This window comes from Excalfactoria chinensis, chromosome 17 (assembly GCF_039878825.1).
Source record: "Excalfactoria chinensis isolate bCotChi1 chromosome 17, bCotChi1.hap2, whole genome shotgun sequence".
NCBI lineage: Eukaryota > Metazoa > Chordata > Aves > Galliformes > Phasianidae > Excalfactoria > Excalfactoria chinensis.
Genome location: NC_092841.1, coordinates 4,299,878 through 4,324,817, shown reverse-complemented (window position 1 = coordinate 4,324,817; position 24,940 = coordinate 4,299,878). Strand labels below are relative to the sequence as shown.

The 24,940-nt window shown below is 46.0% G+C and overlaps 2 protein-coding genes across 8 annotated transcripts in view; one reads left to right on the top strand and one right to left on the bottom strand.

The window, feature by feature from the left end:
• Positions 1-1,632: 1,632 nt before the first annotated feature.
• The window catches only part of RECQL5 (RecQ like helicase 5), a 34,161-nt gene continuing 10,853 nt past the window's right edge, over positions 1,633-24,940 (bottom strand). For 4 of the 6 annotated variants that reach the window (XM_072351780.1, XM_072351779.1, XM_072351782.1 and 1 more), the window contains exons 9-20: positions 9,709-9,936; positions 8,423-8,522; positions 7,879-7,915; positions 7,310-7,368; positions 7,111-7,187; positions 6,591-6,684; positions 6,033-6,170; positions 4,921-5,588; positions 4,660-4,738; positions 3,542-3,793; positions 2,962-3,034; positions 1,633-2,843 (exon numbers count right to left, since the gene is read on the bottom strand). In XM_072351780.1, the coding sequence (XP_072207881.1) occupies positions 2,743-2,843; positions 2,962-3,034; positions 3,542-3,793; positions 4,660-4,738; positions 4,921-5,588; positions 6,033-6,170; positions 6,591-6,684; positions 7,111-7,187; positions 7,310-7,368; positions 7,879-7,915; positions 8,423-8,522; positions 9,709-9,936 (1,906 nt within the window). In that variant the 3' untranslated portion in view covers positions 1,633-2,742. Of the gene's footprint in view, positions 2,844-2,961; positions 3,035-3,541; positions 3,794-4,659; positions 4,739-4,920; positions 5,589-5,895; positions 5,946-6,032; positions 6,171-6,590; positions 6,685-6,803; positions 6,983-7,110; positions 7,188-7,309; positions 7,369-7,878; positions 7,916-8,422; positions 8,523-9,708; positions 9,937-24,940 lie in introns of those variants that run through there. The other 2 variants (XM_072351783.1, XM_072351784.1) reach the window with 2 other exon arrangements.
• On the top strand, positions 13,868-24,690 carry SMIM5 (small integral membrane protein 5). Of its 2 annotated transcripts, none has more exons than XM_072351913.1 (4): positions 13,868-14,046; positions 20,007-20,148; positions 21,568-21,718; positions 23,311-24,690. In XM_072351913.1, the coding sequence occupies exons 3-4, from the start codon at positions 21,592-21,594 to the stop codon at positions 23,430-23,432; spliced, it is 249 nt and encodes an 82-aa protein (XP_072208014.1). In that variant the 5' UTR covers positions 13,868-14,046; positions 20,007-20,148; positions 21,568-21,591; the 3' UTR covers positions 23,433-24,690. The 2 variants fall into 2 exon arrangements, with proteins under 2 accessions (XP_072208014.1, XP_072208015.1); XM_072351914.1 differs by lacking the exon at positions 13,868-14,046 and adding an exon at positions 15,093-15,197.

The following is a 24,940-nucleotide window of genomic DNA, read 5'->3' as shown; positions in this document are numbered from 1 at the left end:
ACTTTGAGGGGAATGTCTCCCCAAAACATCCTCGATCTCAGCTGCTTCCTACAACTGCTACCACAGCAATGGCATGTTTCTTGATGGACTGGACTGTAATGTCACCCCTGGCAGCCCACAATTCAGTCTGAGTCCTCTTCCTTGAAGCAATACTTGCACTGGTTGAACAAACCACGAGGCACCCTCTCTACTCCATTGCTTTTTTGTAGCTTGTTCCAATGCAGCAGCTGAAGAAATGCAAGTAACTGCCTTCAAGCCACGCACTGTGGGACTGGTTGTTTTTTTCTCTTTTTGAATTAACAAACATAAGAAAGCAAAGCCGAGGTTATGAACTGACTGCACTGGCTGCTGCTGTTCTCCACAGTCCAGCTTTTTCTCTGTATTGATATGCAAGAGGCCCTGTAGCAGGGTTTGTGAAGCAGAAGCTTGTAGACAGCATCACAACTGCAAAGCAGATCAGTGTTCATATACAATTGCCACATATTATATACAGTTGCTTGGGCACTAATCGAGCTGCAGTGGTAAGAAAGTTTACTGTTAATTTCTCACTGACATAATTATATGTGTATTTTTCCTACTACACAGAACTCAGCTGCATCCATGCAGCTGTCAAATTACGGTTCCATGCCCATGGAGAAAGAGCACTCAAGTGGAAACTGTATTACAATAGAGCAGAGAGCCCAGGATTGTATAAAACCACCTAATTTATTTTTATTTCTAAAGCTATCCTACTGGACTAATAAGTATCTTCATTTTTAGGGGATTTATAATGAAATAATTGCGTAATGGATATTTTGAAGCTATGAGGTGACAGATACTGCTTTACCTCTGATGTGGGATGATTGACCTGCAGGAAACTGGAAAAGCTTGAGGAAAAGGTTGTAACTGTTGGCTGGGGACAGGATCTGGGGTTGCTCAATGCAGGTCATGATGCACAGTTAGTTGCTTGCTGGTGATGCCAGCACCGACCACAGCACTTTCCTGTCAGGAACTGCTGAAGCTGAAGTGTATGGCACCTTCTCTCTTTACCAACACAAGGCTTGGTGCACAGCAACATGAAATAAAGAACTAGAGAACATCTCTGAAGAGTAACTCGTCCTTACACAAAAGCACAGCTCACCTGCAGAACTGCCCCGCACTGTGATTCAGCACTGTGCCACACAGCCACGTGCCCTTTTGGAAGTGCTCTGATTTACAGATCACACAAAACATTTCTGAGTTCATGCAGCCAGGCAGCAGCTGAACTCTGCAGCACTGATCTCTGAGGCAGCAACCCCACTTAAGCTGCTGATGAAACAGGATTTTTAATGGGAAGCAGAAGCCAGGAGAAAAAAAATAGTTGTATCACATATCAGTTTCTTGTAAACCATTTCATCCTTCAGCTGAGCAGAGCAAGGTAAAGATAAGTGACCTGAGATAATACATTTCCAGGTTCTTTTGGTTCTCAGCTTGGAGTATCCAGCAGCTACCCGGGCTGGGAGGTGTCTGCTGCTACACGCTTCCCACCCATCCCATACCTCACCTTCACCATCAGTTGCCTGTTCAGATAAAGAGATTCTACATCTAAGTTGACAATCTTGATGTACCTGAGGTTTGAGAAGTCAGAAAAATCTTTCAAGAGGAATCCACAGCTGCTACAACATTGTTTTATTGTTAGTTCTGCACATACCCTTCAGCACATAAAAATAATAATCTGTTGAATACAGTGATTCAAAAGTCTGTTTCATGGCTTCTCAGGCTGCAGATCACTCTAGCAGCATTAGTGCCTGAGGCCACCAGCCTCTGTAAGCATGAAAAAAAGGTAGAACCCAACTAAAACCCAACAGAAGGAACCTGCACTAGGGAATCGGGTTATTTCAAGCCCACTGATACCCTACAGTTCAGGTCTTTATATAAATATAGCAGCAGAGGCACCACAGTGTCAACCTGAGAGCCACAGCAGTACATTTACCAGTAGTAACAGCAGCATTGCCCTCTGTACTGCAGGCTGTGGGTGAGGCACAGGGAACAGATATGGCTTTAGGGGTTACAAGCAGATGCTGGAGAGGTTAACACTGAGAGATCAACACCACTGAAGTTTAAAGGGCCGGCAGAACTAGACGGTGTTAAAAAGAAATTAACTTAGGGTTAAAAGAAACAAAAAGAAATCTGAATTTCTCTTCCTTCAGAAAGTCAGCATTGCCTGCAGGGTAAAAACCAAACACTCCCCTGCTGCCTTCCAAGGAACAACGTTCCATCCAGAACTAAACCACCAAGTTCAGCATTAGCAGCCCTGAGCAAAAGCATGTGAACTCGTTTGTAGCATAAGGCTTCTACTGGTAACACTTAAATAAGGACTAAGAGATGGGGGAGCAAGGAGAGGAGCCATCCCAAAGCAGAGTCCTGGTTGGAAAGTGTGACTCCCTCCCACACTGCTGCAGGGAACAGTGGTTGGAGGCACTGCAAAACATCTGAGACAGCAGCCTCTAACCTACACAGGAGAAGGAGACCTTTTGCCTCTTGGCGGGAGGTACCATAGGGCCTCAGTTCCCTGTTTTTTGGAGAAACACTCCCCAAATTCACAGAAACTGGTTTCCTGGAAATGTGTGTTGCTAAGGTGGCACTGTAGGTAGGAGAGAGCAAAAATGCAGTGGGAAAAGAAGACTCACTTCTGCATTTTCTTGACACGCTCCATGGCTACGTTCCTCAACATCCCCTGGTCCCATTGCTGGAAGAAGGAAGAGAGCCAGCACGATGCAAGGATCACCCCTCTGAGCAGTGCAGCTCCTGCCAGTCTGTTTCACTCTCACATCTGACTCGTGTTTTGAAAAACTCTTTAATGAGCCTCTGCGCTTCTTCCTTCACTGCAAGAGAAGCAGCACCCCCTTTGACACGATACTTAGACATGTTCCCCCTCTGCAGACATCACCTCATCGAGCATCTAAATAACTTTAGCTGTGGTCTCCACAGCTGCCAACTCACCAGCCTTGCGAGCAGGGTTCTGATCTTCAGTCAGTAAGTGAGACAGGTGCCGAGCAAAGCCCTTAAACAGGTCCTGCAGGGATGGGGAGGATAAAGAGCAGAAAGGAGACATTAGTAATCTCACCAGACTTATTTCTGCATTTGTTCTGCCCTCAGCATAGCCTGGCTGTGGCACAAAGCATCTACAGATTTATACTGATTTATACTGCAGGACTGCTGCAAGCCTGCAAATGTGTCTGACCCTGTAGTGCTGGAGAAGCACAAGCACACGCAGGCTGCCTTGTAGAATACATCATGTAAAACCAGACCAAAACTCAACTTCATCTGCTGCTAATCCACAAACAGTGATAAGCATGAAAGCATGAGCAATAACAAGTGCAGAACTGACAAGGTACCACTTTAAATTACACACAAATCCTTTCTTGCAAGAGAGGAATTTCTGCACCTAGTCACCAAGAGAGCACACACAAAGACCTGGAAATGAAATGTGGTACCATTATCATGTTTCCCTTCTCAGAGCCCCAGATCACTAGGGAGACACAATCTCCTTCTGCTACAGAAGTTGTTGAGCTGTACCAACCTTGGAAGCAAATTTGCCACCCTTGTAGAATGGGGTCAAATATTTAACAACGATGTCTGCTGTCTCTTTGAGGGACATGCTTTTGGTCACAGGCTGTATGGTCTTGCTGGCTCCTTCTTTATCACTCTGCAATAAGTTTGGATCAAAAGTCACCTTCTTCTTTGTCGAACCCACACTTTTGTTTTCTGGCTGGGACAGAATAGAAGATTTTGCTGCTGTCCGCATCCGCTTTGTTGCAGGATTTTCTGTATCCTGGAGATGGGACAGAAGAAAACCAAAATCACCAATTCCCGAAGAAGTATTCATAGAAAATGAATCTTTGCAGCATCCTGCAGGCTCTTCCTACATGAACACCATGCAAGGAGCCTATGCAGCTACTTCTTGGGGACATTTAGCTCTGCAGACATAACATACTTTCTTACACAGGCTCTGAAAAAAACCCTTAAGACCATCACCTGTTTCTCTGTACTCTTTTTAAGGCAGCTAATTGCAAGACCCTGTTTTATACAGGAAAGGCTGGCAGGAAAAGATTCCCCAGGATGTCTGCTGAGATTATACCCCTCAGGAAGAATCAGCCTCTTCAGAAGTGCCACAGCCCTGTTCAACAACAAGAAAGCAAGAAGAAAACAGCACTATTCAGTGCAGACGGCTCCTAGGCAGTCTTGGATGCCAAAACAAGAAGCAGAGACTGACTGTCAAGAAAGGCTGCGTGCATGATTCATTCCTGAGTAGTCCCATGGGCCACTGAGTTGAGGTTGTTCCCCAAACTTGAGAAAGCAACTTTCTAAATACAGTTAGTTACGGATCTAGAAGGGGTGGAGAGTTTCATTCCAGGTAAGTTGTCAGCAAAAGGTGCAGCCACAGAAAAGATGAAACAAAGCAGAGTGAAGCAAAAGATTCTACTGCGTTCTGAACTGCTGGCATTGGTTCTGTGGGCAGCAGGGTGACACCAAGAGGCAACTCATGAACAGTGCTCCTCCCCACTGCAGCTGCAGCTGGGCCATCCCCAGGTAAATAATGCTATCAGGTGAAGATCAGACCAGGAATATCACTCCAAGTGAGAACCCTGGCACAAGGTAAGCAGAAATAGTCAAAATCAGCATACATTGAAGTCTTACCTCATCTGATCCTTGTCGCTTCCCACTCTGACCTTCCCCAACAACAGCATGTTCATTTTCTGTGACACTTTCAGCAACACTAATGGAAAGAGTGGAGAGAAGGACAATTTTCAGAGGCCATGAGATTCTCCATGGTAAAGCAGGAATTTCCCTCACCAGCCTAGATATCGAATATGGATTCCCAGTTTCTAAGACAAGGCTGGCAGGGCCCTGCAGCTAACTAACAGGGCAACACAGAGAGGAGAGAGATGAAGATTTTACCTCGATACATCAAGTTCTTCCTGAAGGGGTTTAGTTTCAGCAGCCTGCTGGGTCTTACAGACCTCCTCCCTCTCAGTCAGTGCTCCTTTCGTCTCTCCCAGCTCCTCATTCTCCTCGTGGGTCTGTCCTGTCACATCTCCAGAGGCATCTTTGTTTTCCTGAGGTATTGATTTCTCTTGACATATGCTTTGAGAAGAAACCTGAGGTAGTGTGCTTGCAGTACAGCTGGCTTCCTCTGTTGAGCTGCAACTTTTGGCTTTAGACCCACCTTTGGAAAGGGAGAAGAACTTGGAAATATCCTGTGATTCTTTTTTGGCTGCTTCTGCCAGCATTTGCTGCTTTTTGCTGAGTTTGGTCCTCTTAATAGGGCTATCCCCAAGGGCAGCTTTTGTGTCTGGACTGCTTTGCTGCTCCTTCTTCTCAGGAAGGACTACTACCACCTCAGCACTCTCACACACCGCTTTGGTTGCTTGTTTTTTTTTCTGAAGAACAGTGGGTTTTGCGTCCAGTTCCAGATTGCAGTTGCTGTTGTTGTCTTGTTTATTTGGAAAACCTTCTTTTTTGACAGGCTTTGTATCGCTATCTTCCTGGATCTTCAGCAGTTCTGAAGCTGTCTGGAACAAGCCAGACGTCTTTGGAAAGCCAGCTCCCATGCGCTTGGGTTTGAACTAGTGAGAAAGGAAGGAGAAGACATTTAAGACTTTTCTGGCCTGTGTGCAGAACTCTGAAAGGAAACAAGCTTAGGAGTACAATACACTACTGTGCATACAGCTGTAAGCTAAGGATGATGCTAAAACTGACTCGTCATCATGACCACCAACTGAGACATCAGGGAAATGGGTTAGGCGAAAGTCATAGACCCACAGTGAGGAAACAGACTGCATCTTTGGTTAGAGTAAGATCAGAAAAAGCTATTTATTGTATGGCCTGCACGTAAGTTCACTAATAGGAACCAGCATGACTAGTTGTTCTTACCCCAAAAACAAAAGGTGGATAGAGAAAGCAGTTCCAGTCTGAATACATACCTATGGCCATAAAAAAACCCTGTAAAACAATCACGAAAAAGCAGGTAGATAAGTCATATCTCATCTATCCCACTTGTGCTCACTCACTGAGTAAACTTGGGATGCAGGGAGGAAATCCTCTTCTGCTGGAGACCCATATTTTGTTCCTGAGCTGCTGCTTCCAGTTCCTGACCCAAAGACTGAGAACAACTCTCCTTCTTTTGATGCTTTGTTAATCTCTGCTACCTGAAAAAAAAAAAAAAAAGAATAGAAACAAACTCCCAGGGGCCAGAAAGAACAGGAACATCCTCAGAGACATACGGCAATCAGCTAACCTAAACTAAGGATTCTCTATCATCAATAACAGTCTGAAGAATTTCCCCTTCCCTCTATTGCTAGACCTAGAGGACACCTGGGTAAGCTTGCACTGACAAATAGGTTTCTAAAGTCTGTAAACTCATAGGCTGCAGCCATCAAGGATGCAAAACCAACATGGTTCTGGGTTCTCCTGGAAACAAAACCAAGAAGAGAGATCTGGAAGACATTCAAGGCAAAGAGGAGTTTCTCCTTCATCCCTCTTACACAAACACTACCCTACTTCCCTTTGAGCTGAGGCCACACCACATTAAGAGGCAAGGGCAAGCAACAGCAGATGTTGGGCCCTACCTTCTTTAGCACAGATGCCTTGTATGAGTTAGCCATTTTACTGGTTCTGAAAGCTTCATACTCCAGCTCCACCGCACAGGCATGAGGGTCTGACCTGTAACACAGGCTGGGGTAATTTCTGGCAAGACACATTTATACATCTGCCAAGGGAACACTAATGCTTAAGCATCCCCCTGACAGTACGAAGTTTTCTACCTCTGATGCTTTAAGTCTTAAGCGATGCAGTAGTGACTTGGTGGGGAATGGCAAAGGTGGTGAAAACAGATTTCAACTGAAGTCCTTCTGTTCAGCTGTTCTGTTTGGAAGTACACTATCCCCATCTTGTGGGACAAGGAGGAATTGTGATCAAGCTGATTTAGCAGAATCGGACATAAGAATCCTTATGTAGGATGCTGTTAAATGAAGCCACAACCTTAGATCAAATAAAAAGGCATTCCCTGGGTGCAGTAATGTTGCTTGGGGAAGAGTAAGCCCCACGTTAAGGGACTCGGTACACTATTCCTTTTCTCTCATTTCATACCATTTTCCTACTGCTGTTGGAACCTCTTGGTTGGCACTCAAAGCTTCCTCCAGTATCTTCAAGCAGTGCTCCCGTCCCTAGGAAACACAGAATTCTCAGACACACTGCGCAGAAATCACAGTGCCCCTAGGACTTCTGTCCCTGAAGGCGTTAAGAACAGGGCAGGCAGCAACACTGAATGCTTAACAGCCTCCCTTACCTTCACTGTGAGCTTAGAGATTCTTCTGCTGAAGGCATCCTTCAAGGGGCAGTCTGCACCTGCCACACAAGAGACGTTTAGAAAAGGCACTGCAGGAGGGCTGGAGCTGAGGAATTGTATCTCAGCTCTCACAAGGAGGATGCCAATCCAGCACTGCTTGGCTTGTGCCTTCCTACACAGTGATGCCAAGCACCACTACAGTCACCCCAGCAAAAGTATCCAAGTATCACAGATACAAATGGCAAAGTTTCCCCAAAGTTGCCTTATGGTCCAGTTTAATACTGCTGCATAAACACAGCACAAATAGCCTGAAAGGTCAGCTTAGACAGCACGCCTTCTTTTTGTCTCCTTTAGGGAAGCTGTTCAGAAAGATGCATTCCAGATCTTCACCCCAACCAAAGCTAAACTCTGATCCTCATCCTCCAGCCAAACTTCCACAGCCAAAAGCCCAACCCCTGTGCCTAGGGATTGGTACCCCCAGTGCTGATGCTACATAAATTACATGCAGCTGCAAAATGCAAGGCTTCCTTCTCCCCCCAAAAAACCCACTATAAATCAAAAACATTTACTTGGAGGAACAAAATCTTCTTTTTCTGGTTCTTTGCCCTGGAAGAAAAAAGGACCATTGAAACATTTCCATTCCTGCAACACACACGCAGGTCTAGAAACATGAAAGACAAATTTTTATCTCCCTGTAGCGTGGAAAATTAATGTTGGAGTTACAAAAGTACTAAAAAAGGCAGCAAAGTGGGGAAAAGGAGACAAAGGATGAGAATCAAAGCCAACAGTTCATCTTTGCTATAGGAATATGCAAAAAAGAGTGAGTGGGGAAATCTGTTTTTAGTAATATCAGAGTTGTTAAAGACAACAGGATCCTCTTGATGAGCGCTGCAAAGAGGCAAGCTGGACTTCTTCACATTATGAGATTGGCCCAGAATATGGAGAATGTGACAAAAGCAGAGATAATCAGTAGAAAAAGAACAAGGAACAGCATGATGCAATAATTTACTTTCATTTAGTGCCAGGAAGCCTTTATATCTACAGTACAAGCTCACAGCATAAAGACTATATGCAAACAACCTGAGAATCTCTTACAAAGCTACAGCAACTCACTCTGCGTAGGCTCATCTGCTTCTTGTAGAAATTGTCCCATTCCCGTTTCCGACTCTCTTCACTGGCTTCATCCCCATTCCCGCTGCTTTCTTCATCATACCTGGACAAGGAAGGAAAACGAGAGGCACAAACATTTCTGTAAATGTAGCATGAATCGGGGCACAGGCCTGGGTCATCCCAGGGCTTACAGAGAAGATGCATCTCAGAGCCTTTCAGAATGAGCCTTTCTTAGCTTTTAGTTTCACTACCATCTGACAACACGGACCATAGTATTCATGGGACTTATTAATCTCATGAAATAGGAGCAGATAAACAGTGTTCTGAGAATGGAGGAGTCCATTTCAGAAACTCCAACATCTTCTGCCACAGGGCAGAGAAATTACTGCTTTGGGTCATCTACCAGTTATTACTGCCCATGGAGCTTAGAGTAGAAAGGGCACAGCATCCATACCTCAGCAGTGCCCTCTTCAGTCCTGAGATCAAACACAGGCTTAGGTCACAAGTACACCAGTTTTATCTGTCTCAGCTGAAAGTGCCTGAAGAACAAGGGCAGCAGTCTGAAGCTGTTTAAGGAAAAGCAGAGGGCTAGGCCAGCTGACAGCACTGTGCAGCCTGGCAGACCTTCATGGGCAAAGCGAATGGGAAAGCTTGCATCATGGCAGAGCAGCACAATGGCTGCAACCCAGCCAAAGAACAAGGAGAACAAAAGTTGTCATCTCCACACTTCCAAGCTTTTTACAGAATAAATCATGTTTCCAACTGCACATCTTTTTGCTGTCAGCCTGATGGAAACACTGAAGTCTAGCAATCAGCAGAAGAATCTGATGCTGGCAGTCTTTTATATCCACGGTGATGACTAAGTCCTGTCACTGGTGCCCCAGTCTGCTTGCCCAAAGACAGCAGCACTAAGCCAAGAATGAGTTCTGGATCACATCATACTTTGTTGTCATGCTGGTCTCAATTTAAACATTCTGAATCTTGTGACTACAAACAGAGCTGTGCTCATTTGCTCCTTTCACAAATGTCAGGCTAGTTTCTTGAACCAATTACCTTCTGCAGGGCGATGCTTAGGTCACTAAAAACAGCTTTTGGCTCTCTGGGATATGAATCTGATCCAGGGCTGCCAAAGTGTGTGGAAAATGAAATTCCAGCTCCTGCTGCCAGGAAGTTACAGGAAACTACCACCACACCAAAACATGTGCTGAAAACAGGAGTGGTTGAGCCTGCAGCTGGGAGATGCTCTCTGATAGCTCCTATGAACTGGGTTTGAGCTACCAAGTACAGACCTGCTAAAACCTCTGCAGCCTCTCCTTCCGCCTTCGTACAGCTCGGGGTCGTAGCTGTCCCAGGAGGATCCTGTGGGCCCGATGCAAGTTTTGCTCCAGTTGTTGCTGCAGCGCTCCAGTGCCTCCAGCTGCCTTTTCACTGCCTCTGGGTTCCTGCAGTAATCACAGCACTTATTGCAAGGTGGAGTGACATCACCGAAGTACTTTGCTATGGCAGCGTGACGACACCTAGGAGACAGAAGGAGAAAAGATCCAGGGATTATTTCCACTGAAGAACTCCACCCTTCAAATGCAGGTGGACATGTGATAAAGACGTAGGTGTTGGGTTTTTTTTTACAGAGAAGGTCTATTCTAGCAGGAAACTGGACGTCTGTGCCTGGTATCTTGCATATGGTTTCTGCGCCTTCGATTCCCCACATGTAAAACAAACAGTGGTGTCAGTCTGTTCGGATAAATGCTTTCAGACCTTTGAGATCTACAAAAGGTGGACTGGATGGAATATGCTGTTCTTAATTCTGTATCATTGGCCAAATACCTTCCATCCGAAGATGGCACAGATTTCAATCAGAATGGCACAGGTTGCATAGAGAGGTGGTGGGTGACCCATCCTTGCAGACATCCCAGCTCAGGCTGGACAGGGCTCTGAGCACTGATGGAGCTGTGGGTGCCTCTGTTCATTGCAGGGGGTGGGACAAGATTACTTTTAAAGGTCCCTTCCAGCTGAAACCGTTCCATGACTATGATTCTATGATCAGTGGCCAGTCTGGGGAGAGTCCTACATATATGCAGAGCAGTTCATGTGCTCACACACTGCACAATCAGCTCTACCAGCTGTAGCAAGCTGGCCATTTGAAGACGATTAGATCCTTCTTCCAGCAGTCCTCAAAGATTTCTGGCAGCCATCAGTGCTTTGGGACACGTAAAGAAAGTTCAGTAACAGATATACACTCATTAGCAATATGGGCAGGGAGCCATTTCTGCTCTGGAACACTCCCTCATTTCAATGAGTGAAGATACTGTTTTTACCAGAGGAAAAAGAACCGGGGCAGCCACTTGTTTTCAGAAAGCTGGAAGGAGCTTTTCAAAAGTTGGGTTTTGCAGCAGAGGCGGCTGTAGTATCTTAACCAAAATCCCAGCACCAGCAGCACAGAAACAAAATCATGCAGTGAGAGAGAAATCCTGCAGTCAAACAGCAACGTGAGAATTGTTTTACTGCAAGGAAGATCAAAGTGGAGATTTTGCTCCTGTACCAAGGAGTGTCCCAGCTGGATTACCAACTTTGTGTGCAAAAACTGAGCGACAGGGAGGAAAAGCACGAGAGCTCACACTTCATTTATTCACATTAAAACCCTTTGAGGACAAGCCTGAACTTGCCAGCAATCTGACTAACAAACAAACACAGCTTGTGAACTTGCGTGCATGCTTCTGGACCAGCATAACTGTATGTGTACAAGGCACAAACAAAGCCTGCAAGGGTCTGCAGAGGCGGCTGGGTCACCGTTCCCATGAGTTCCCCTGAGCTGGTGAGCTGGGCAAGCAGGAGAGCGAAGGAAAGCAGCAGCTCACAGCTGCCAAGCAGTGAAATGAGTGTGTGCTGAAGTGCCCAGGGTTGGTGCTGCACAGGTGAGGGCTGCAGCATGGTGATGTGCCGCAGGGGATGGGGACTGAAAGCCCAGAAAGGGCTCCCACAAAGCTGCCTTTATATCAGTGGCACTGACTCACTGGTGCCTTGAGCATGAAGAAAGGGCTCCTTTCATATATTGGGGAAGGGTGGGGGGACTGGGACGGGGACAACTCATTTGATCCCCTTGTTCTGCTTCTCCAAAAGAACTGCTGGTGCAGCCTGTCCTGCTGTTACCGGATAAACTCCAGTTCAAATGAAACTCCTTCAGACCAATGTGGCGTTAAGAAGCATTCTTTATCAAGGTGTCGGATGCACAGGGGATCTCTCCACCTCATGAGCACGGCTGCCACAAAAGATCTTCAGCTTATATGCATTGCTTGTATTACATATGTAAAGGTTTTCCTGGACAGCACATACATATTCAATCCTTTTCCCTAAAGTTATTAACATCGGGCTCTGCCTCCTTGCACATGCTCAGCCTTTTTGTGGGGGGGGTCTCGGTGTGCCCTTTGCTTGAACTCTTTTTACATGATTAGGGACAGAAGGTTCTCCTTTGTGGGATGCTTTGCTGACTGCAGCACCAACTACTGGCTCTTATCTTCAGGCTGGCCTTGTGGAGGTGTGGGAAGGAACCTTCTGCTGTTAACCAAAAACTGTCCCAGTGCTTGCAACATCTCCTGGTTCTACTCTTCCTAAAGAACTGCTGGCGCTGACTGTCCTGCCAGTGCTACATGACTATAAAAGTATCAATGAGCTGTCAGTTTCCCCTCCAAAAAACAGGAAGGCGTTCTCATTACTTCCCACATCTCTCTCAAACACAGACTGCTCTGAATTAGAGTTAACTGAGGCATACAGGAATGGCCAGGCCCCTCTCATTCCTACAGCACTCACCAGGCTTATGCTAGGGAGGGACATCCACATGTACCCCTGTCTCTTAAAGCAAAAGAGAGATACTGCAAAGAAAGCCTTTGGAGGAGCGGAGATCAACTCTGATATCACTGGAATTTAGAGAGGTTCAAGGTTCTTTAGGAGGGTCTGTCGTGATAGGAGAAAGGGAAATGGTTTCAAACTAAAGGAAGGAAGATTTGGATCGGCTACAAGGAAGAAGGTTTTAGACTCCAAGCAGTGAGGCAGTGGCACAGGTTGCCCAGAGAGGCGGTGGTGCCCCATCCCTGCAGACAGCCAAGGTCACGGGATGGGCTGTGAGCACTGATGGAGCTGTGGGTGTCCCTGCTCAGCGCAGGGCTGGCACCAGACAGCTTTTAGGGTCCCTTCCAACTCAATTGATTCTATGATTCCAAGTTCCTGGACTACCAGCCTTGCAAAGTCAGGACCAGCTGGCAGTAACTGCCTCCTTTGTGCAAAGCCACCCAAATCAGGGTCACAGCCTCACCTGACCCAGTGATAGTCACGAGCTGAGTTGCTGAAATTCAGTTGCAGAATGAAATTGCAGTCCCAGAAGTGGAGTCAACAGGCCAAAAAAAGGTACCAATATGGATGCCAGAGTTAATGCTTAACTGAACACAAGGTCCTGAAACAGTTGGCTACATGTTGCCATGGTGGGGAAACTTCCCACATCACATGAGCACCTGAAAGAGCTGATTTACAACAGTTAATGGTAGCTTGTATTATTACACGTCCTAAAATTATTGAGTCTTTTTGCACCCCTTGCTTTGGTAGACCAGGTAAAATGGTACAATCGTTGCTACCATTAGTAGAAATGGATGAGCTGTCTGAGAAGACACAAAGTCAGATATCCAAGAAGAAGCTTTGCCTCTGCCAGAATACACCAGGAAAGAAGCATTCCCTTGTGGTTGCCAAAGGAGGGTACACAGCCCCATTGAGAGCTCCCCAGAAATACAGCAAGTCTTGAACTAACCCCAAGAAATGAGAGCAGTATGAAACATACAAAAATCACACAAGGACAAATTATTTACACAGATGCCAGTTGCTGAACAATTTAATGTGCTCTACCGAATTCACTGCAGGGGACGGAGACTAGAAAACCTTTAAGGGTCCCTTCCAACACCGATGACTCTAAGATTCAGTGAAAAAGAAGGACAGATGGCGTGGCTGATGAAGTATTGCTGTTTGCACCTATCTGAAGGGCTGTGCCTCTGTAGCAGCAGCAATCCGGAGCCAAGCCAGTGGGCACCAGCTGTCCCCAGCCCACTAGAAGCAAATGCCCAATGCACTGGGAAAATGAATGAGTTGGCCAAGAGCACGAAGTATGCTCACCCCCAGCACTAGCCCTGCTCCCAGCAGCAGTATGTTGTGCTGCACTGTCACTGTAACTTTGCACTTTCAGAAAACCTCCTTCCCTGGGGACTGGGAAGGAAACTGAGCAGCGCAGAACAAAGTTAATTGCTTTAACACAGCCCTGAACTTGTGCAAGGTGAGCATCGCTCAAGTCCTGCTCCAGAAATAAAAAGAGAGAAGAGAAAACCTCGCTTAGAGGGGATGTGGAGAAGTGAGCCCTGGAGGCGGGGGCTGCAGGGAGGGCTCCCCACGGCCGCCTGCCCGCCCTGGCACACACGTAACCCAAAACTGCGCTGCTCCGCAACAGCCGGCGGCACACGGAGGCAGAGACAACAGCTGGCTGTCAGTGCTGAGAGAGCAGAGCCAGCGCCGAGCCGGGATGAGGGGAGGGATGACGTGAAAGTTTCAGAAGGCAGAAGGAAAACAAGAGGAGGAGAGCTCGTGGCACGGCTGGGGTAAGGCTATTGCTGGTGTTCGGTCAACCATAGCACCTTCGCATTCAGCTGGTTAGCAAGTAGCTGGAACTGGTGGGGCTCTTCGGGGTGTGCTGCAAAACCAGCCTGTGGGCAGAGCTTGCTGGCTTGAGTTTGTTTGCAAGGGGCATTCAGTTGCAAAGGTGGTGAGGGGAGAGTTTGTAGTAGGATTCCAGAAAGCTGCGCTGCAGTCGGACTGCTAACAAAAGGATCCAGCCTGCAGCCTTGCATTGCTCCTACAGTCAGAGCAGGGTAAGCAACTTTTTTGTTGATTAGAAAGGCTGTGCGCTCGGTTTTCTGTTGCTGCTATGGAATGTGACCTTAGCTGATAAGCAGGTCTACTGCAGGGCATTCTCCGCAGGGCTAATTTGATGCATTAGGACTTGGTTTGGGTGAGGGAGCTGCTCTGCTTCTCTATGTGCCATTGGGGAGCAGCTGCCAGCACAGGGAGCGCACGTTAAACCAGGGGGTGCAGCCACAGTGTTGCTCCAGAGCTCCTCCCAGCTGGAGCCAAGTTTTATCTCCCAAATCCTGGAGCAAACAGAGAGCTTAGAAAACAAACCCTGCTTGGGAAACTAACACAGTGTGTAAGCAAAGCATCTGTGTCCAATAGTAATAAATGGAAAGATTTTACACAGCTTCTAACAAGGGAATTCAGAAAAAAGAAGAAACTCGAAGCAGTGTGCATCCAGCACAGCTGGTGGTTTACAGTCAAACCAGCATGGGAAGCCACTGCTCCGAGTGGACACATACACACAAATACATAGTATATGGTTTACAGCAACAGTACTGTCAGGTCCAAATGCAGTGAGAAGGGAAGAAGAAAGGGCAAACGATCCCTGAATACCTGAAATTCCCCACTGTGAGCTGTGTATCGTACAGAGGGGTGTCCCACAACCTGTGCTGCCACCTGGCTGCTGCCGGGCAGGAGGAGGGGGCTGGCAGGAGGCCGAGCAGAGAAACCCCATTTTGTGCCATGTGAAGCTGATTGTTGTGATTGGAAGACCTGAGCTGAGCCTCTTCCAGCAGGCACCGGGGCAGCCAGCTGCAGTACCAACAGGCACAGGGGCAGAAGGCCAGGAAGATGCCTTCCCATTTCACACATGCCTGTATGGAGGAATGTTAAGGAGCAGGTATTTCCACTTCTCTCCTTCCCATTAGGGTGAAGGGAGGACAGGTCGTGTACAAAGACACTGAATTGGAGCTGCCTGTATGAGAAGACCCAGTGGTTAGGAGCCACACACCTCCAGCTTAGCCCGAGGTTCAAAGGGGATGGAGGCAAGTTTCCACCCCGCTAATGAAGGGTCTCTTGTTTGTCACAGCTGAGATGGTTTCAGCAGCAGGAGAAAAACAAGTTTAGGGGGGGAAAAAAAAAAGGAAGGGGGAGGAGCAAGGGGAGATGGGCAGTGGGAGGGGAGGAGGGAAGCAGGCCAAGTTCTCCTTGTGAAACAGAACCTTAACGGGTTTGGCTGGGGGCTCGTCCAGCGCAGCAGTGTGTGCATGTGTGAGGGGGGAGCAATATGAAACACATGTCTGGATAAAGGCAGCAGGACATGGCTTGTGTTACAGCTGTCACAGTGCACGGCCTCTCACACCCCGAGTGAAATGCAAAAGCAGTTCTGGAGGTACAGAACAGAATGATTTGAGTGAGTAGATCCCAGCTGCAGCCTCAGCCCTCCTGGCACAGCCTGCCCACAACAGCCACACCGGGACCCGACGAGCAGATTTCCCAAAGCTCAACAATGTGTGTCATTGTCCGGGAGCAGAGCAGGGCGGCTGACAGCAGGTTGGGATGGGATTTCCATTGCCAGAGCCATACCTCAAACACAGAACTGCTGATAGATCCCAGTACGTTTCTGGAGTGGCATTCATAACCATCCAGTCACCTCCGTCCTGTTGTTTTGCTAATATTAGATGAGCAACCCTTCGGCCTATAAAAAGTTCTCTTGTTTTATTTTTAAGATTGACCTTTTCCATTTACTGGATGGCTCTGTGCCTTCTTTCCCCACTTCTTACAAGTGGGAGTGGCATTGAGGAGCTGCATCATGGCCTGATGGGGATTCGCTTGTGGGATGGACTGGAGTAAACCATGGTGCTCCACAAGGGTATACAGAGCCAGCACAGTGCCCTAATGGGCACCTCACCTCCTCCAACTGCTATTGCAAGGAACTCAGAGTCTTTTTATATTAGTCTAATATTAGGTTGGAGGGGAGGAAAGCAATGTTTATGCTGTTGTCTCAAAACCAGTCTCCAAATAGTGGGTGGTGGAGATGACAGGGTGTCCCAGCCAAATGGTTACCCAGGCAAGGCTGCTTTCTGATCTGAAGGAACGTGTGCCCTTCTTTTTCCAACCAACTGACAGAGTTAAAGCTTTTCTGCCATGACACGGAGCTGTAGTTTACCAGTTTGGGTGTGTGCTGTTAAAAAGCTGGATTCTCTTGATACTGGAAACTATTTTCATCTGTTTGGGAATGAATTATAGGTCTGCCTGCCTCTGTTCACTCCTGTTTTAGGGGGGAAAAAAAAGGGCTTGCCTGTGAACCAGAGCTAAGATTCACATGGCTGGTCAACTACATTCTTGCCAGCAAGCATTGCACTAACAATAATGAGAGAAAACCATGCACTGATAATAATGCTGCATTTCTATAACCCTTTTCATCTCAGAAGTACATTACAAACTTAGAACAATAAACAATCAGACAAGAATCATTACATGTGCTGCCAAAATGCATCTAAACTATAACAGCACCAAGCAGACCAAGCCTGTTTTAGGACAGGAAGTCTGCAGACCTTATCCACATGAAATCAACAGCATGTTGCAGGAACCAAGAACAAAGGTGGTGGGGTTAGGAACTGACCGAGCCTTCATGTTCTTAAGAAAGTGGTTAAGGACAGTCAGAAATTATTTAAAGCAGAACAGAAAGCATCTCTCTCCTCCAGCTGCTCAGCACCCTCCGCTCCACTGAGAAGCTGGGATTGCCTTCTAGGATTTACTACCAAATAAGCTACCACAGCCCACAAAGGCTTCCCATTCCTGCACTGATCCAATTTCAGCCAGCTTATTGGACTTGACTAAAAACAACATAAAGTATTTGCTTCTGCACAGCCAGAGCCTTGGAAAAATGACAACTCTACATGAAGGATGTTACCCTGGTATTCTGCTTGCTTGGGCACATCAAGGAGGTGCTGCTTCATAGAGTCCGACATGGCCAGTGAGTACTCTGAGGAGGATACATCTTCACGGGCCTACTGCTCCAGGCACTGGAGGCTTCAGGGAACCACCACCACAGGTGAAGCCTCCATGGCTTCTTCTTCAGTTTTAGATCACTGTAGCAACAAACCCATGCAAGCAAAGCTTCTCAGAGTGCACAGTAAAACCAATGGATGGGAAGTCATGCCAAGAGAAATAAAACTCTACGAAGCAGGACTGGCAAGGAGCAACCACGAAGCCATGCTTTCATCTGCTCTCACCCTGACTCAGTGACTGCAAGGCAGTTGGCAAGCAAAGGTAATTCCTTGTGTAGCTGCAACCGAACTAGGGACTTACCATCCAGATATTTCAGAACATTTTGGAGATGTGGACACACAACAACTTGCAAATGCAACCCCTGATAGTCATCGCATGCTCTGCAGCTTTGCAGAAATAAAGTTGTGCAACAGAGGCATGGGATGGGATGACTTACCCAAAGTCAAACAAGCAGTAAGCATCCACAGCAGGTCCGGAAGAGTGCCTGCATTTACTAACTTCCAGTCCTGGGGCAAAACCACAAACTGAAATTCACATTCTTTGTGCTGAAATAGGCTGCTCAGTGCCACCACAGTTACGAGCAAAAAGGCACCTCAGTCCTCTGCAGTAGACTTAAGCTCACACTGCTTTGATGCAAAGCTCTTTTTCTTGCTTGAAGCCCAGAAGCTTCACACAGCCAATTCACAACACCAAAACTGACCAAAGCTTTTGTCTTAAAAGTCCCCAGATCGAGGCCTTTTAACGGCTTAATCTCAGAAAAGCAGAGCAACCAACTTCTGTGAGTGCTTCAATACATCTCAAGTCCATTAAAATAGCTCACAAAGATCATCTCAGTGCTATTAGGGCAGTTTTTACAGCTTTCTTCAGTAGGCTCAGCAAGATGAATCTGCATTAAAAACAAACATGAGCATTTTCACTCCACAGGTGCCTGAAGCATAGAACACGTTTCCTTGGTGTTAAATGCTCACCTGATCCTTGCAGCACACCTGCAGACATCAAACATCCCCCTACATTGTTACTGTGCTCCTTCCTTTCAACCAAAGCTAACAATTCAAGGCACATGACAACTTCTGGCTTTGTTTTTTTTTCCTCCCCCAAATCCAAACCCAAACTAAAAGATTTGTTTTCTACCTTCCTCTACCAGGCCCTGCAACACAGAGGAGGGCAGGGAAGCTGGACGACCCAGTCCCATTCACAACACTGGGTAGATGAGCTATTTTTTAACGAACAGCCAGAAGAGGAAACAGCTGAAACCACGAATTTCAGGCTGCCACAACACTGCAGCACCAACTTCCAAACTGCCAGTCACAAGGCATCAGTGCTGCGTTCACTTCCTTTTCTATGCAAATTTGTCATCCAGCTCCCCGTTTTCACTTTGTATCATCTACAGCTTCTGTTATGGCACAAAAAGTTCATGACATTTGTCTAATGAAGCATTACAGACTGCTCTGCTCCCTGGTCACTAAGCAGTTCTTCCATATGTGTTCCATTGGCTTTGCTGCCCCAGCAGTTGTGTTCCCTCTGCTCTGGAGGGCTCCTATCCTCACTGAATGCATTTCTAAGGAACAGCAATGAGCAAAGAGAGATTCCAAATTGAGATAGAAAATTTGCAGAGAATTAGGTTTGCTCCAAGTCCCACAGAATCAATGACACGGGACAGCAATCCAGGCTTAGAAAGTAAACTATTAAGGCTTGCAACCTTAAATTTCAAATCCTCAAGACTTGCCCATTTCAATAGTAATCACTACAGTTACTTCTTCAATCAAATTTGCACCACCTGGTCTTTGCAGCTGTTGGCAACTGAGCTTATTTGAACACAGAAACATGAAAAAAAGGGAATTAATTCTTACAGATCCCCCCTGAAATCTGTAAGTAATGTCGTCAATGCTGTGTTGTAGATGAGGGGGACAAGGCAGATGCATGGGACAGTTTGTCACACAGCCAGCACTACCCTCATGCTAAGCTTTAGGGTAAAAGTGTGTGTGCTGAAATCAGTTGAAAATAAAAGATTTTTACCAAAGCTAAACCTGATCGAAATCTTTACGTGCAGGAGAATGGAAGATACAAAAATCTATGCATATAACTAACCCTTTTTTGTGAGTTTTAGTATCATTTTCCTTATTTTTTTTCTGAGAAATACATTACCCTTTTGCTACACTCCACAAGTAGAAATCCCAAAGCTGCGAGAGCCCTTGGAACCAACACGCAGTCACAAGTTCAGGAGTGCAGTCGAGTGGAAAAACATTTGCTTCCTCGTGGAAACTGTACCAGTGATTTCAAACTTTGTCCCTGAAGAAGCTCAAACCAAACAAGCAACATTCCTTGCAAGTTTCAGAACAAAAAGTCCTTCAACAGCTCCAGATCAGGTACCACTAATAAAGGAATGCCCCATAGTGGGATGAGAAGTTCCTATCAATTTAGAGTAGAGACTCCGTTACTCCACGTGGAGTTCTAGGGTGCTAATGACCAATTTTATGTTGTATAACCATTATATACCCAAACTTCAGAAGCTCAGTTCTCATACTTGCTATTCCTGTTGCAGCCCAAAGCACCATACCAAAGGTTACAGCACACTCCTTACTAGGAGAGCTTCTGGGCAGGCAGGAACAGCCCCAAAGGGAATAAACCTTTTAATGTGTTAGAGCCAGGAATAGTGGTCTTTTTGAATTTATTTATTCGAAAGTTTTTCTTCTAGAGCCAAGAGCAGAAAACACAAACCACGTCACCTCTGCCCACATTGCCATCTCTGGGAATGGAAGCCAAACTGGAAACCTGCTGATAGAATCACAGCGCTGTGTGAAGGGGAAAGGAACCACTTCTGGAGCAGCTCACCTGGGGTATGGCAATGATCCAGAATGAGCTCTTTAACTCTAGTCCCAAGCGTGACCTTCTCAGGTCAGAAGCCCATAGTAATGCCTCCCTCTGCTAAGCTTCACAGAGATCTTTCTGTAGATGTAGATTTTCCATCCAGCCCCAAGCCCTGGAAACCAGCTGGTTCCGATTTTTATTCCCTAGCTTGGATTTAAAAGAACAAAGAAAACCCTTTCTGGATTGTGTAAACACACAAAATGTAATTTTACTTGGCACTGAAGTATTTAAGCCCAGCATGCAAAGAAACAGCCACGGTCTCTCTGTCCTCAGTGTTTAGAAAAACTGAACTCTGAAGATCCATTTGTTTGAGTAACCAAACCAGATGTGCAGCACTGAACTAGCTGCCTTATTCTGGAGGCACTGTCCTGGTCTTCTGACTTTGTTGTATCAAAAAGACTAGGAAATTAAACTGCAATGTTCAAGTGCCATAAAACAATGTTGACTATTATAATACATGAGCTAGTATATTTTGATGCAATGACATGGTTTGATATAAGACCTATAATCCATCTGCAAGTCCCAAAACTTGTTTCAGGTAAACTCTCAGCTATTCCAGAACATAACTGAAGGAAAATCTTTAACTTCCATAGCTTTCCTGCTCAGGGGGGAAAAGAACAGCAAATATTGGTGGTGAAGCTGAGGTCTCTAGGATAGCTACAGCTTACAGGACATCCGCTGTTCAAGTTATATTCTGCTCCACTAGAACAGACTGTGGCTTAAAAATTAAAATAGAACTAAAGGCTGCATTGAACTTACCGTACCAAACTTGCAGTCATCTGGAATAACTTAAAAGGCATCCAGCTCTCCCCAGTGAACATGGGCGTTAGCTCTTCATATCAACCAGTTTTACTGAACGGTGACAAAACATGATGAATGGTGCTTGTTGTGCAGTGCTAAACACCTTCGTTTTTGAAGGGGCTTTCTACAGCTGGAGTGCAGGAAGCCTTCAAAAGGATCTACTGTGTGTTCCTTGTAGCACACAGCTAAAAACTACTTACTACTGGAGTACAGCAACACAAGTTACCTTGCAACAGCACAGCTTTCTGGAAAGGCAAGTCAGCATAATTACAAAACAAGGCTTATTTTCATTGGGCCATTGAATAACTTTGTGCCTGCTGAAGTAAGTGTCCTTTTAGAAGAAACACCGTTTCACCTTTGCACAACAGTGTAACTGTCAGAAGCTCCCTCAAAGCCAGAGTTCGAAACCAAAACAGTGCCAGAATTTGCAGATCGTTAATAGTCCTCCTCCTTAGCTACTGGGAATGAGGACTGAGACCAGATAAACTTGTTTTACTTGTGATCAACACCCCTATTAGAAGGCTGGCAGCTTCCTAGCATTAGTCAGTGAAAAGGTTTATTCTCTATTTGTTTTCTTCCTCCAACAGAAAGGCTGGAGAGGTTGAGCCAGAATGTCTTCTGAAGTCTTTCTGAAGGAAATGCAAACCATTGGTGAGAAACTTCTCCTTAAGCTCCAGAAACTGCCCAAGGCCGACCCCGTAGAGATCGTGTCCTTCTGTGTGGTGCTCCTGTTTATTGGTAAGTTTCATAGCAGAGGTGGAGGGGTGTCAGAGTGTCTCTTCTATAGGGACAGCTCGCTCCGATGTCTTTGCTGATGGATCAGAACTGTTGGCAGTTGTTTTCCAGGCTGTTTTCTGAGGGTCTATTTAATTTCTAGGTCATTTTTTAGTATTCTGCGTGTACCTCTACACACATGCAGTGCATCGCAGGAACAGTATAATTTTTGTCAGTGCTCCTCTAGTTTAGCATTAGCTTAAAAAGTGATATTTTAACAAACCTGGAATTGCTGCAGTGTCTTGATGCACAGGAGATGCTTATGACAAAGGGTATCAGGGGACCTCACTGCCATGAAAAATGCACAACTGTGAGACCCTGAGTGCCATTGCTGTGCTTAGTTCAGTGTGAGACAACATGCTGCAGATGAGCCTATTTATTCTTCTCACTTAATGGCAAAATGTCTCCTGATGCTCTGCGTGGGAATGGCATGGGAGGAACAAATAAGACTGTTTGTGCATGGGAGACAACATTTGTTTAAACAATGGGAAAACAAGCAGCAAGGAAGGCAGGCCCACCCCCTCGGAGTACAGCTCCCAGCCTCAGTGCTGGAAGGAAGGGTGTGTGTGCAGCCTGGACACTCCTCCCTGGGCTGGAATTCAGCAACAGACACACCTGCTGATTTTTTTTCTGTTCATAGTGCCAGCTGATTCCCCACAGCTCAGAACACCTGGCAGCCCTTCTTCAGGCTTCCAAAGAACACAGACATGCACACGTTCCTTAAGGGTTTTGCAGGACTAAACACGACATCCTTTTCTACTGTGGATATCTTAAAGTATCCCTTCCAACCCTGACCATCAGTGTAGAATAACAATACGCTAATACACTAACGTAGAGTTATTCTACACTACATCCTGGTGTAGAATAACAATAGGGTAGCCTTCACACTGCTTTGTGAAACAAAACCCCTAGCTTGAAGTATTTGTTTCCTCTAGCTTAATACAGAAGAAAGAATAAAGCTAACCCAGTCACAAGTATCTATTCTTCTCCAAGGGTAAATATAATGTACTCGTCAGAAACGGAACTACCAGTTTGATTAGCCAAACCCTCTCTAGTTGTTTCTGACATAACCATGGGGAGTATTTGATCTCTGTCCTTTCCGGTGCATAGCTCTGTTTAGCTGTTGCATGTCATCTCTGAAACAACAGCTCATAAGGCAGGTAAAGATATCACAGAATTATAGAAATGTTTGACTTGGAAAGAACAAACTCCCTTGAAATGAACAGGGACACCTACATCTCCATTAGAGTTCTCAGAGCCTGGTCCAGCCTGACCGTGAATATCTTCAGGGATAGGGCATCCATCACAAAGCTTTGCTCTTGCATGGTTTGGTACACAGCGGTCTGACGTGCACTGACATTTGCCCAGATTAAATGGATGACTAATACAAGAGAGCAGGAACTTACAAGGAGGGAGGTGGGAATACAAGGTAAAAATCATCAAGAAACTTGACTCTGTTTATCCTGCTGCTCAGAAAGCCTACAGGAGATGTGGGATTAGTCTCCAGTGATTTCTCCTATATCATTAGGTAACACCCCTTTTCCTTCTCTTTCTAGTTACTGTTCTCGTGCTGATGATCATTGCTTGCAGCTGCTGCTGTTATAGCTGCTGTAGCTGCAATGAGGGTCCTGACCACAGACGTAGGAAGGCCCAAGTCCGCCCGACTGCCCATCCATGAAGTGCATCAAGTGGTGACACAACCCATTATCAAGGACATGCATGGACATCATGACTCAGTCCCATGGGAATGACCCTCTGCATTAATGCACTGGAAATGGCAATAGCAATATTAATGATTATGACTCAGAGGACCAGAAATCATGGCATGAAATTTGTTCTTTCTATGACAGCTACTGCTGGGCTCCATGGTGCAAGCAGAAAGGTAACACAACTTCACCATAACTGTCTCCGTGTTTGGGGTGGGCTGGGAGTGCACAGACACCAGCTTCTAATAGAACAGACATACTTACCCAGTAACAGTCCTGCAGCTGGGCTAAGCCAAGGGTTCCTGTTGTGAGCATCAAGCCACACACCACAGCAAAGAGTGTGTGAGCTGTCACATGGATAGGGGGCACCTACTCTACTAGTGGCTAATGCAGAAGGATGGTGCTGGGTGCTAGCAAAACCACTGACATCATTGGGATGCTGACATGCTCAGTACATCTTGGATCAAGTCCAAACCTGCTCTCTCAAAAGCCAAGTGCGATAGACACCTTTAGCTGAGATGACTGCTGAAAACAACAGATTGTCAGCCTGATGTACATATGCCACCAGAGACTCTACATACAGCTCCCTGACCACGAATACTCCCTGACTGCAAATACTCCCTGCCTTCTTTTGTGTCGCAATTGATGTGAAACTGTCATAATGGAAAAAAAATCTTGCCATATCCTTTGTAAAGGGAAAGATGAAGGCATTCAAGAAAAATTCACTGATGCTACAGTTTAATCTGATAAATGTGCTTCCTCCCAGCTTCCGTGTGACACTTAGATCTTTCATGAATTCTGCCCTTCTGCAGGTGAGTGGTCCTTAGAGCATGGGAGTTACAGGAGACAAACAAACCCTCATCCTTACTTGAGGGATCTGTGTGCCCGACTCTGTGCACCACGTGCAGCTTGTTTCAGTGGACATAAACAATATGCCAAAGGTATGTTTATTAGCATACACAAAGGCATTTCAAAGGAGTGACACACAGTACAGTAATTGTCACTTCAGGGTATACATGCAGCAGCTGATGGCTGGCATTGTGACAAAGCACAGCCAAGAATGGCCTGTACAGCTGAAGTTACCAAGTGAAAATAAATCCCTATTCCATGCTGCAGCCACTGTGTATGTTTGGTTTACACTACGGTGAACTTTAAGGAATTTGTCTAAGTACAGATCTATGGTGCAGACAAGGTCTTTTGTAACTGGGACAGCCAAAGGGAAGATCATCGTGTTGCATCCAACTCTGCCCAAAGTGTGAGAAAAGTCACTTTACAAGAAGCTATGCAAAGATGAGTACTCACAGATAAGTCATCTTCTACCCCTTGTACTCCACATTCTAAGTACAGAGGAGCCAAGGGAATTACACATAAGTGTATTACAACCAAGTCCAGCAAGAGAGAAAATAATTAAGTTTTTAACAGTGGGATTTTAAGTATTTTCATGCTTCAGAAGGGACAACAAAACAGAAACTTTGTAAAG

Excerpts from the sequence above, each read along its gene's own strand:
- SMIM5 (XM_072351913.1), top strand. The coding sequence starts at position 21,592 with ATGTCTTCTGAAGTCTTTCTGAAGGAAATGCAAACCATTGGTGAGAAA. Across the intron at positions 21,719-23,310 it reads TGTGGTGCTCCTGTTTATTG|TTACTGTTCTCGTGCTGATG; the intron begins GTAAGTTTCATA and ends TTCTCTTTCTAG.